The following is a 13,490-nucleotide window of genomic DNA, read 5'->3' as shown; positions in this document are numbered from 1 at the left end:
ATGACTTTTTTGTCATATTTTAGATGACATGCTTTAGTATGACTTTTAGGTCATATTTTAGATGACATGCTTTAGTATGACTTTTTTATCATGTTTTAGATGACATGCTATAGCATGACTTTTTTATCATATTTAGACGACATGCTATAGTATGACTTTTTTATCATATTTTAGACGACATGCTTTAGTATGACTTTTTTATCATATTTTAGACGACATACTATAGTATGACTTTTTTATCATATTTTAGACGACATGCTTTAGTATGACTTTTAGGTCATATTTTAGATGACATGCTTTAGTATGACTTTTTTATCATGTTTTAGATGACATGCTATAGTATGACTTTTTTTATCATATTTTAGACGACATGCTATAGTATGACTTTTTTATCATATTTTGAGCGACATGCTATAGTATGACTTTTTTGTCATGTTTCAGACGACATGCTATAGTATGACTTTTTTGTCATGTTTTAGATGACATGCTTTAGTATGACTTTTTTATCATATTTTAGACGACATGCTATAGTATGACTTTTTTATCATATTTTAGACGACATGCTATAGTATGACTTTTTTTTATCATATTTTAGACAACATGCTATAGTATGACTTTTTTATCATATTTTAGACGACATGCTATAGTATGACTTTTTTTATCATATTTCAGACGACATGCTATAGTATGACTTTTTTTGTCATGTTTTAGATGACATGCTTTAGTATGACTTTTTTATCATATTTTAGACGACATGCTATAGTATGACTTTTTTATCATATTTTAGACGACATGCTATAGTATGACTTTTTTATCATATTTTAGACGACATGCTATAGTATGACTTTTTTTTATCATATTTTAGACAACATGCTTTAGTATGACTTTTTTAACCTATTTTGGACGACATGCTATAGTATTACTTTTTTTATCATATTTTAGACGGCATGCTATAGTATGACTTTTTTATCATATTTTAGACGACATGTTATAGTTTTACCTTTTTATCATATTTTAGACGGCATGCTATAGTATGACTTTTTTATCATATTTTAGACGACATGCTACAGTATGACTTTTTGGTCATATTTTAGACGACTTGCTATGGTATGACTTTTTTATCATATTTTAGACGACATGCTATAGTATGACTTTTAGGTCATATTTTAGACGACATGCTATAGCATGACTTTTTTTATCATATTTTAGACGACATGCTATAGTATGACTTTTTTATCATATTTTAGACGACATGCTACAGTATGACTTTTTTTTATCATATTTTAGACGACATGCTATAGTATGACTTTTTTTTATCATAGTTTAGACAACATGCTTTAGTATGACTTTTTTATCATATTTTAGACGACATGCTATAGTATGACTTTTTTGTCATGTTTTAGATGACATGCTTTAGTATGACTTTTTTATCATATTTTAGACGACATGCTATAGTATGATTTTTTTTATCATATTTTAGACGACATGCTATAGTATGACTTTTTTATCATATTTTAGACGACATGCTATAGTATGACTTTTTTTATCATATTTTAGACAACATGCTTTAGTATGACTTTTTTAACCTATTTTGGACGACATGCTATAGTATTACTTTTTTATCATAATTTAGACGGCATGCTATAGTATGACTTTTTTATCATATTTTAGACGACATGTTATAGTTTTACTTTTTTATCATATTTTAGACGGCATGCTATAGTATGACTTTTTTATCATGTTTTAGATGACATGCTATAGCATGACTTTTTTATCATATTTTAGACGACATGCTATAGTATGACTTTTTTTTATCATATTTTAGACGACATGCTATAGTATGACTTTTTTATCATATTTTAGACGACATGCTACAGTATGACTTTTTTTTATCATATTTTAGACGACATGCTATAGTATGACTTTTTTATCATATTTTAGACGACATGCTATAGTATGACTTTTTTATCATATTTTAGACGACATGCTATAGTATGACTTTTTTTATCATATTTTAGACAACATGCTTTAGTATGACTTTTTTAACCTATTTTGGACGACATGCTATAGTATTACTTTTTTATCATATTTTAGACGGCATGCTATAGTATGACTTTTTTATCATATTTTAGACGACATGTTATAGTTTTACTTTTTTATCATATTTTAGACGGCATGCTATAGTCTGACTTTTTTTATCATATTTTAGACGACATGCTACAGTATGACTTTTTGGTCATATTTTAGACGACATGCTATGGTATGACTTTTTTATCATATTTTAGACGACATGCTATAGTATGACTTTTTTATCATATTTTAGACGACACGCTATAGTATGACTTTTTTTTATCATATTTTGAGCGACATGCTATCGTATGACTTTTTGGTCATATTTTAGACGACATGCTATAGTATGACTTTTTTATCATATTTTAGACGACATGCTATAGTATGACTTTTTTTATCATATTTTGAGCGACATGCTATAGTATGACTTTTTTTTATCATATTTTAGACGACATGCTATAGTATGACTTTTTTATCATATTTGAGACGGCATGCTATAGTATGACTTTTTGGTCATATTTTAGACGACATGCTATAGTATGACTTTTTTGTCATATTTTAGATTACATGCTTTAGTATGACTTTTAGGTCATATTTTAGATGACATGCTTTAGTATGACTTTTTTATCATGTTTTAGATGACATGCTATAGCATGACTTTTTTATCATATTTTAGACGACATGCTATAGTATGACTTTTTTATCATATTTTAGACGACATGCTTTAGTATGACTTTTTTATCATATTTTAGACGACATGCTATAGTATGACTTTTTTATCATATTTTAGACGACATGCTTTAGTATGACTTTTAGGTCATATTTTAGATGACATGCTTTAGTATGACTTTTTTATCATGTTTTAGATGACATGCCTATAGTATGACTTTTTTTATCATATTTTAGACGACATGCTATAGTATGACTTTTTTATCATATTTTGAGCGACATGCTATAGTATGACTTTTTTGTCATGTTTCAGACGACATGCTATAGTATGACTTTTTTGTCATGTTTTAGATGACATGCTTTAGTATGACTTTTTTATCATATTTTAGACGACATGCTATAGTATGACTTTTTTATCATATTTTAGACGACATGCTATAGTATGACTTTTTTTTATCATATTTTAGACAACATGCTATAGTATGACTTTTTTATCATATTTTAGACGACATGCTATAGTATGACTTTTTTATCATATTTCAGACGACATGCTATAGTATGACTTTTTTTTATCATATTTTAGACGACATGCTATAGTATGACTTTTTTTTATCATATTTTAGACAACATGCTTTAGTATGACTTTTTTAACCTATTTTGGACGACATGCTATAGTATTACTTTTTTTATCATATTTTAGACGGCATGCTATAGTATGACTTTTTTATCATATTTTAGACGACATGTTATAGTTTTACCTTTTTATCATATTTTAGACGGCATGCTATAGTATGACTTTTTTATCATATTTTAGACGACATGCTACAGTATGACTTTTTGGTCATATTTTAGACGACTTGCTATGGTATGACTTTTTTATCATATTTTAGACGACATGCTATAGTATGACTTTTAGGTCATATTTTAGACGACATGCTATAGCATGACTTTTTTTATCATATTTTAGACGACATGCTATAGTATGACTTTTTTATCATATTTTAGACGACATGCTACAGTATGACTTTTTTTTATCATATTTTAGACGACATGCTATAGTATGACTTTTTTTTATCATAGTTTAGACAACATGCTTTAGTATGACTTTTTTTATCATATTTTAGATGACATGCTATAGCATGACTTTTTTATCATATTTTAGACGACATGCTATAGTATGACTTTTTTGTCATGTTTTAGATGACATGCTTTAGTATGACTTTTTTATCATATTTTAGACGACATGCTATAGTATGATTTTTTTTATCATATTTTAGACGACATGCTATAGTATGACTTTTTTATCATATTTTAGACGACATGCTATAGTATGACTTTTTTTATCATATTTTAGACAACATGCTTTAGTATGACTTTTTTAACCTATTTTGGACGACATGCTATAGTATTACTTTTTTATCATAATTTAGACGGCATGCTATAGTATGACTTTTTTATCATATTTTAGACGACATGTTATAGTTTTACTTTTTTATCATATTTTAGACGGCATGCTATAGTATGACTTTTTTATCATGTTTTAGATGACATGCTATAGCATGACTTTTTTTATCATATTTTAGACGACATGCTATAGTATGACTTTTTTTTATCATATTTTAGACGACATGCTATAGTATGACTTTTTTATCATATTTTAGACGACATGCTACAGTATGACTTTTTTTTATCATATTTTAGACGACATGCTATAGTATGACTTTTTTATCATATTTTAGACGACATGCTATAGTATGAATTTTTTATCATATTTTAGACGACATGCTATAGTATGACTTTTTTTATCATATTTTAGACAACATGCTTTAGTATGACTTTTTTAACCTATTTTGGACGACATGCTATAGTATTACTTTTTTATCATATTTTAGACGGCATGCTATAGTATGACTTTTTTATCATATTTTAGACGACATGTTATAGTTTTACTTTTTTATCATATTTTAGACGGCATGCTATAGTATGACTTTTTGGTCATATTTTAGACGACATGCTATGGTATGACTTTTTTATCATATTTTAGACGACATGCTATAGTATGACTTTTTTATCATATTTTAGACGACACGCTATAGTATGACTTTTTTATCATATTTTAGACGACATGCTACAGTATGACTTTTTGGTCATATTTTAGACGACATGCTATGGTATGACTTTTTTATCATATTTTAGACGACATGCTATAGTATGACTTTTTTATCATATTTTAGACGACACGCTATAGTATGACTTTTTTTTATCATATTTTGAGCGACATGCTATAGTATGACTTTTTTATCATATTTTAGACGACATGCTATAGTATGACTTTTTTATCATATTTTAGACGACATGCTATAGTATGACTTTTTTTTATCATATTTTAGACAACATGCTTTAGTATGACTTTTTTATCATATTTTAGATGACATGCTATAGTATGACTTTTTTTATCATATTTTAGACAACATGCTTTAGTATGACTTTTTTATCATATTTTAGACGACATGCTATAGTATGACTTTTTTTTATCATATTTTAGACAACATGCTATAGTATGACTTTTTTATCATATTTTAGATGACATGCTATAGCATGTCTTTTTTATCATATTTTAGACGACATGCTATAGTATGACTTTTTTATCATATTTTGAGCGACATGCTATAGTATGACTTTTTTTTTATCATATTTCAGACGACATGCTATAGTATGACTTTTTTATCATATTTTAGACGACATGCTATAGTATGACTTTTTTTATCATATTTTAGACAACATGCTTTAGTATGACTTTTTTAACCTATTTTGGACGACATGCTATAGTATGACTTTTTTGTCATGTTTTAGATGACATGCTTTAGTATGACTTTTTTATCATATTTTAGACGACATGCTATAGTATGACTTTTTTATCATATTTTAGACGACATGCTATAGTATGACTTTTTTTATCATATTTTAGACAACATGCTATAGTCTGACTTTTTTATCATATTTTAGACGACATGCTACAGTATGACTTTTTGGTCATATTTTAGACGACATGCTATGGTATGACTTTTTTTATCATATTTTAGACGACATGCTATAGTATGACTTTTTTATCATATTTTAGACGACACGCTATAGTATGACTTTTTTTTATCACATTTTGAGCGAAATGCGATAGTATTACTTTTTTATCATATTTTAGACGACATGCTATAGTATGACTTTTATGTCATATTTTAGACGACATGCTATAGTATGACTTTTTTATCATATTTTAGACGACATGCTATAGTATGACTGTTTTATCATATTTTAGACGACATGCTACAGTATGACTTTTTTTTATCATATTTTAGACGACATGCTACAGTATGACTTTTTTATCATATTTCAGACGACATGCTATAGTATGACTTGTTTGTCATATTTTAGACGACATGCTTTAGTATGACTTTTTTATCATATTTTAGACGACATGCTATAGTATGACTTTTTTATCATATTTTAGACGACATGCTTTAGTATGACTTTTTTATCATATTTTAGACGACATGCTACAGTATGACTTTTTTTTATCATATTTTAGACGACATGCTACAGTATGACTTTTTTATCATATTTCAGACGACATGCTATAGTATGACTTGTTTGTCATATTTTAGACGACATGCTATAGTATGACTTTTTTATCATATTTTAGACGACATGCTTTAGTATGACTTTTAGGTCATATTTTAGATGACATGCTATAGTATGACTTTTTTATCATATTTTAGACGACATGCTATAGTATGACTTTTTTAACCTATTTTGGACGACATGCTATAGTATTACTTTTTTATCATATTTTAGACGACAGGCTATAGTATTACTTTTTTATCATATTTTAGACGGCATGCTATAGTATGACTTTTTTATCATATTTTAGACGACACGCTATAGTATGACTTTTTTATGATATTTTAGACGACATGCTATAGTATGACTTTTTTTTATCATATTTTAGACGACATGCTATAGTATGACTTTTTATCATATTTTAGACGACACGCTATAGTATGACTTTTTTTTTTTTATCATATTTTGAGCGACATGCTATCGTATGACTTTTTGGTCATATTTTAGACGACATGCTATAGTATGACTTTTTTATCATATTTTAGACGACATGCTATAGTATGACTTTTTTTTATCATATTTTGAGCGACATGCTATAGTATGACTTTTTTTATCATATTTTGAGCGACATGCTATAGTATGACTTTTTTTTATCATATTTTAGACGACATGCTATAGTATGACTTTTTTATCATATTTGAGACGGCATGCTATAGTATGACTTTTTGGTCATATTTTAGACGACATGCTATAGTATGACTTTTTTGTCATATTTTAGATGACATGCTTTAGTATGACTTTTTTATCAGATTTTAGACGGCATGCTATATCATGACTTTTTTATCATATTTTGAGCGACATGCTATAGTATGACTTTTTTAACCTATTTTGGACGACATGCTATAGTATTACTTTTTTATCATATTTTAGACGGCATGCTATAGTTTGACTTTTTTATCATATTTTGAGTGACATGCTATAGTATGACTTTTTTAACCTATTTTGGACGACATGCTATAGTTTGACTTTTTTATCATATTTTAGACGACATGCTATAGTATGACTTTTTTATCATATTTTCATATTTCAAAAAGTCATACTATAGCATGTCGTCTAAAATATGACCAAAAAGTCATACTATAGCATGTCGCTCAAAACATGAAAAAAAAAGTCATACTATAGCATGTCGTCTAAAATATGATAAAAAAGTCATACTATAGCATGTCGTCTAAAATATGACCAAAAAGTCATGCCATAGCATGTCGTCTTAAATATGATAAAAAAAGTCATACTAAAGCATGTCATCTAAAATATGACAAAAAAGTCATACTAGAGCATGTCGTCTAAAATATGATAAAAAAGTCATACTATAGCATGTCGTCTAAAATATGATAAAAAAGTCATGCTATAGCATGTCGTCTAAAATATGATAAAAAAAAGTCATACTAAATCATGTCCTCTAAAATATGATAAAAAAGTCATACTAAAGCATGTCGTCTAAAATATGATAAAAAAGTCATACTATAGCATGTCGTCTAAAATATGATAAAAAAGTCATTCTAAAGCATGTCGTCTAAAATATGACAAAAAAGTCATTCTAAAGCATGTCGTCTAAAATATGACAAAAAAGTCATACTATAGCATGTCGTCTAAAATATGATAAAAAAGTCATACTAAAGCATGTCGTCTAAAATATGACAAAAAAGTCATACTATAGCATGTCGTCTAAAATATGATAAAAAAAGAAGCCATACTAAAGCATGTCATCTAAAATATGATTAAAAAGCCATACTAAAGCATGTCATCTAAAATATGATTAAAAAGTCATACTAAAGCATGTCATCTAAAATATGATTAAAAAGTCATACTATAGCATGTCGTCTAAAATATGACCTAAAAGTCATACTATAGCATGTCGTCTAAAATATGATAAAAAAGTCAAACTATAGCATGCCGTCTAAAATATGATAAAAAAGTAATACTATAGCATGTCGTCCAAAATAGGTAAAAAAAGTCATACTATAGCATGTCGCTCAAAATATGATAAAAAAGTCATACTATAGCATGTCGTCTAAAATATGATAAAAAAGTCATACTATAGCATGTCGCTCAAAATATGATAAAAAAAGTCATACTATAGCATGTCGTCCAAAATATGATAAAAAAAAAAGTCATACTATAGCATGTCGCTCAAAATATTATAAAAAAAAAAAAGTCATACTATAGCATTTCGTCCAAAATAGGTTAAAAAAGTCATACTATAGCATGTCGTCTGAAATAGGATAAAAAAAAAAGTCATGCTAAAGTATGTCGTCCAAAATGTTGTCTAATTAGTGATAAGTTGAAGCTCTATTAGTTTTTCTGTTCACCCAAATGAATTTTCTTCTCTTCTAGTGGGTAGTGGTGTGACTGTATTTGTCTGTTGTGCATTTTAGAAAACCAGAACTTCAGGTCATTAGAAGAAATGAGAGGAAAACAATAAAGAGATGATGTTACATTAGTCCTGAAGGGATTATATCTTTATAGAGGAATATGTTGTCATAATACAAATGTAATTAAAAAAATAAAACAATAATGTGATTGCAGAGTCATTACAGTATATTACAAATCCACACGATTTTCTACAAAGTGCACTGAACTTTTAGACAAGAACATATCAACAGAAAACTACCAGACTCTTCAGACCTAAGAAATGAAAAATAAGAAAATATTGTAGTCTTTCACGCATTCACGGCTCCTGAAGGTAAAATAAAATAACTTTACTCCTTCACTAACAATAGATTTAATTATTAAATCGTTAATTCTTGTGCTCTGCGTGTTTATCTCTTGAATGGTCTTTTATTCCTGGCTAATCGAAAAGGACCCCAAGAGCACTCATATAAAAATAGGGAGTCAAACTATTTCTCTAAAAGAAAATGCCAAAATGTGAGCTACACATACTGCTGTCAGGGTAGACTTATGGGACCCAGTGGTCCAAATTTCATATATTAACACATTCATGAAACGTATCAGCATGGTGGGAAAGGCTCCAATTGTTGGATCAGATTTGAAAGTAAATAATTATAACCAAAAAACAGCAATAAATAACTCTCAAACCGATTTTCACATTCCTCAACTGAATATATGGATTCAAATCAAGACGTGAAACTCCTAGAGCCGAGTCTGCTTCCAGTCTCTTCTTCGTCACTTCTTTATTTTAGAGACATTTTGTGTTACACGGGTCTCCTGACGAAAAGTAGCTGTACAAACTGACCAGAGGAAACATGGTCACAGCTCCCAGCAGGGAGCCTAACTGCACTACGGCTCCGCACCACACGAGGGCGCTGTGGCCTTCGTCGCGCAGGATAATCCCGATGATCACCTTCACGTAGGACAGAGTGAGAATGAAGAGGACCCAGGCCAACACCTGTGGAGTAGACGAAGGAAGGTTTTCTGCATAAAGAAATACTGTTTTCCCAACTTGATGCGTGTGTGTGAAGTGTTTCAGGAAGACTCATTTGGTGTAAATAAGCGAAGCAGTACAGAGTACTCACAATGAGAACATCACCTGTGGTGTCATTAACCAGCAGTGGACATGGACTCAGCACCGCCATGGCCATTATATAAGCTCCAAGTCCACTGCCGATCGCTGTGAGAGCCCCCATGAACAGCAGGGATCTGTGAAGGGACAGAAAACATGTTTAGTTCTGAGTTTCAGTATTTCTTTTTTTATTTTGGAGTTTCTTTTAATAACAACTTTGCTCAATACTTTTTGGGGCTGTAAACATAACGCCCTGATCATGACTCGTTTCTTGTTTCTATACCTTGCGCACACTGACCTGACTGGGAAGAACATGGCGATGAAGCAGGCCAGAGGGTTGGACACAGCAGCCAGAGTGGCTGATAAGTGGTAGGCGTTGTTCCCGTACGGCAGGCAGGAGTAGGACTGCACCGAGGGAAGAATCACGTTGCTCAGCGCGTTCACCCAGGCGAGGACCACAAAGATATAAAACACCTGCATCCAGCTGTAGGAGCCGGTGCCAAAGCTGCTCCTGGGCTTCTGGTTGGCAGGTCGGTAGGGATCCATCATGGGCTTCTCCTCGGCCCACTTGTTTTTCCGAGCCTTCTGCTTCACGCCGTTGGTGTACGAGCCGTTGGGGCGCTCCCTGGCCACAGACGGATGGTAGTTCAGCAGCAGGAAAGCCACCAGGCACACCAGCATCATGGCGCCGAGGAAGAAGAAGAACACCTCCGCCGAGAAGTTTGCGGGCTGATACACGGCCTGGAGGTCAAAGGTCAAAGCAGAGTTGGAGATGCTGAGGGAGTGGTTGAGAGACTGCGTGCCGTTAACGCAATGGACGACCCCGACGCCCTGGATCAAAGCCACGAGAGCCGGCAGCAGGCCGCTCACGCCCTCCCCGATGTAGTAGGTGGTCAGATACTGAGGCTTGAGGCGCATCATGAAGGGCAGGAAGGTGACGGAGGAGGTGCAGTCGACAATGGCGAGGAAGAAAGTTAAGACGAGGAGGGCTACGCTGCGAGAAACCCCTGCCACAACCACCGTCTCCTTCCAGAAGAAACCCAGCAGGACGCTGGCCACGGTGCCGAGGCCGATGATCGCGTATATGACGGCCGGCTCGTTCAGAGCGCCAGGCCGGAAGCGATGCATCAGGGTGACGGCGAGGGGCCCGACGTTGGCCGTCTGGATGATGACTGAGAGGTACGAGGGCAGGTACCAGCCCTCCGGGATCTGGGGGACGATGAGAGGCAGCTCCACCCACAGGCCGTTGATGGAGACCCAGGAGCCCATGCCGAACAGACACGCCAGCAGGTGGGTGAGAAGTGACATGTTGGAGGTGTGGTTTTCTGGAATAGGACAGGGTTGACAGGATCTGTAAATTTAACAACAAAATAGGAGATGGAAGCTTTCATTCCCAAATGACCTCTGACCTTTAAGTCACTACTGAATGAGGAAAGTTCGGCCTCAGATCTGAGGCTGTTGTCATTTTTAACCCTGCGGGCAGGTTCGATGGTAATGTTGACAGGGTTTCCAACCTGTTTGTCTTCTGATGATTTACTAAAAAAAAGCAGCGTGAAGTCAGGGTCACATTTCTGATGATTTTCTGCCTTCAAGTTCTTACATGGTTTTATTTCATTAAATGTTGAAATGATCCAATATTTCTCCAAAACTCCAAGATTAGAGAAAGAGATTTGTCATGGAGGACTTTTACTCATTTTGGAGTACTTTTACTTTGCTGTGTTGGTACTCATACTGAAGTAAAGGACCTGACTACTTCTTTAAACGGAAATGACTTTGGTGACATGTTTTAATGTAGCGCCACCTTCAGGTCAAATGTAGAATTTGTTCATTTGGTTTATGATAAAACACCTGCAAAATCTCTGCTGTCTGGCAGATGGATCTGGAAAACTGCATGATTGCAGTATAACAAACGGGTAATGATTAAAATGAATAAAACAACAAGACTCTCCGTTCCAGATTAATGTGTCAACATGTTAATGTGTCAACATTTTATAAAGGTAAAGTAAGTGACTTACGCCTACATTTAGTTAATGTTTACTCTTTTTGCAAGATCTCGTCTTTTCCCTGTTTTCTACCCGTGTCACGAACACGGTTTTGTTTTGAGTCGACCCCACGTGAGCTGAAACATGTTACATGCTAAAAACACATGCAAAGTGATAAGATTTCATCCATGTTCAGTTGCTTAGTTTGATCACAAGCAGGGTCTTCGTTAAATCTGCTTCAAACATACTTCAAAAGAAACATGACCACCTACTGTTCTGGCAACTTTTACATAACGAGAGAAAACAACCAATGCGGTGTTTATTTATAAAGAAACTGCATGCAGGGAAGCTTGTGAACAATGAAAGAAAAACAATTGTTGGAATGCGTTGGAAGAGAGATTCCTTAAAGGAAAATGTTAAACCAAAAAAAAACAAAATTGATCTGTTAAACTGGAAGAAAATGTTCAGTTTAAAAGAAACTCCTTAAAAAGGGAAAAGCTCAACTCAGAACGATTTGCCTTATTAACAGAATATTATAGAACTGCCAAATAATAGTTTTCAAAACACTTTAAACAGCAGTTTTGGACATGATAAAAAAAAAAAAAATGACAAAGCAGTCGTCCACATTTATCTCCCATTTCAAAGCATTCAAATCTTAAAATGTGAAGGATGACCGTTTGCATCTCTGCAGGTACTCACATGCCGTTTGGCGAAAGGTCAGAAATTTTCTGCAGAGAGAAAGAAGCCAAATTTCTGTGCAGTAAACTTTGAGTAAACCGAGGGATTAAATCCTCCTCCAGCGGAGTGGGAGTGAGCGCATGTAGCCAACCATAACACGTGCTTTTTTTTTTTAACTGCTCATTGTCTTAACTTTAAATACTTTCACTGTCTGGACTTCCGGGATCATCACATGTTGTGATTTTTAAGCCACATGCCTCGAAGCGGTTTCTGAATGAAATGCTTCAAAGGAACTTATAGAATTTATTGATTCTGCTGAAGGGGATCATGAGAGGTGAAAATGAGAGGCACCGTTGAGTAGCATAAAGACATACAAGAATAACTTAGATTTATTATGTAATCATTTGATAAAAATCGTTAACACAAAAAGACAACCTGAGCAGATTTGACTAATCAGCTGACAATAACACAATGTAAAGGAATAGTTAGATATTTGGGGAAATGCACTACGTTACTCTGAGTTGAGGAGGTTGATACCACTCTTATAAATGTCCAATGAATGCAGTCCGACAATTGGTTTAACTGGCATAAAGACTGGAAATGGAGGAAATAATGATGTTACACTTTGGTATTTTGGATGGATCAAACCAATCTGTGAGAGCATGCATGACAAAAATTGTATCATCTGTCCAGGTGCACTACGGTCCGTGCAGTCCGTTTTATATGTCTGCAGGCCAAAGTTTGTTCTGTACATTCCCCATCAAAGCAGGTGTGCAGCTGTACAAACCATGAACTGGCCTTTAGAGGAGCTGGCAGGAAGATTCTGTTACAACGGAAACATGTATACCTTGATAGTTACGTATCACTGCCATAATTCCCAAAACCTGGAACTATTCCTTTAATGTCACATTTAGAAATGTATCTGAAGTCAGAGTTTAGTATTTATCTATATGAAG

The 13,490-nt window shown here is 32.9% G+C and overlaps 1 protein-coding gene across 2 annotated transcripts; it reads right to left on the bottom strand.

Moving 5' to 3' along the window:
- Positions 1 to 8,855: 8,855 nt before the first annotated feature.
- Positions 8,856 to 12,626, bottom strand: slc52a3-2a (solute carrier family 52 member 3-2a). 2 transcript variants are annotated; one of them, XM_069176221.1, is made up of 4 exons: positions 12,556 to 12,626; positions 10,173 to 11,199; positions 9,888 to 10,011; positions 8,856 to 9,760 (listed from the first exon to the last, which is right to left on the bottom strand). In XM_069176221.1, exons 2-4 carry the CDS (start codon positions 11,180 to 11,182, stop codon positions 9,551 to 9,553), a joined length of 1,344 nt encoding a protein of 447 aa, XP_069032322.1. In that variant the 5' UTR covers positions 11,183 to 11,199; positions 12,556 to 12,626; the 3' UTR covers positions 8,856 to 9,550. The 2 variants fall into 2 exon arrangements, with proteins under 2 accessions (XP_069032322.1, XP_069032323.1); XM_069176222.1 differs by lacking the exon at positions 12,556 to 12,626 and adding an exon at positions 11,284 to 11,315.
- Between the last annotated feature and the right edge of the window lie 864 nt (positions 12,627 to 13,490).

The sequence above is a fragment of the Embiotoca jacksoni genome, unplaced genomic scaffold (genome assembly GCF_022577435.1).
Source record: "Embiotoca jacksoni isolate LCO1_2020_lvr unplaced genomic scaffold, fEmbJac1.0.p SCAF_7, whole genome shotgun sequence".
In the NCBI taxonomy this organism is placed as follows: domain Eukaryota; kingdom Metazoa; phylum Chordata; class Actinopteri; family Embiotocidae; genus Embiotoca; species Embiotoca jacksoni.
Note: the sequence above shows the minus strand (reverse complement) of the source record. Positions and strands in the feature narration are given on the sequence as shown.

Coding starts and splice junctions, on each gene's coding strand:
- slc52a3-2a (XM_069176221.1), bottom strand. CDS start 11,182: ATGTCACTTCTCACCCACCTGCTGGCGTGTCTGTTCGGCATGGGCTCC. Junction 10,012..10,172: donor GCCATGTTCTTCCCAGTCAG/GTCAGTGTGCGC, acceptor GTCCCTTCACAG/ATCCCTGCTGTTCATGGGGG. Junction 9,761..9,887: donor CCACAGGTGATGTTCTCATT/GTGAGTACTCTG, acceptor TCTACTCCACAG/GTGTTGGCCTGGGTCCTCTT.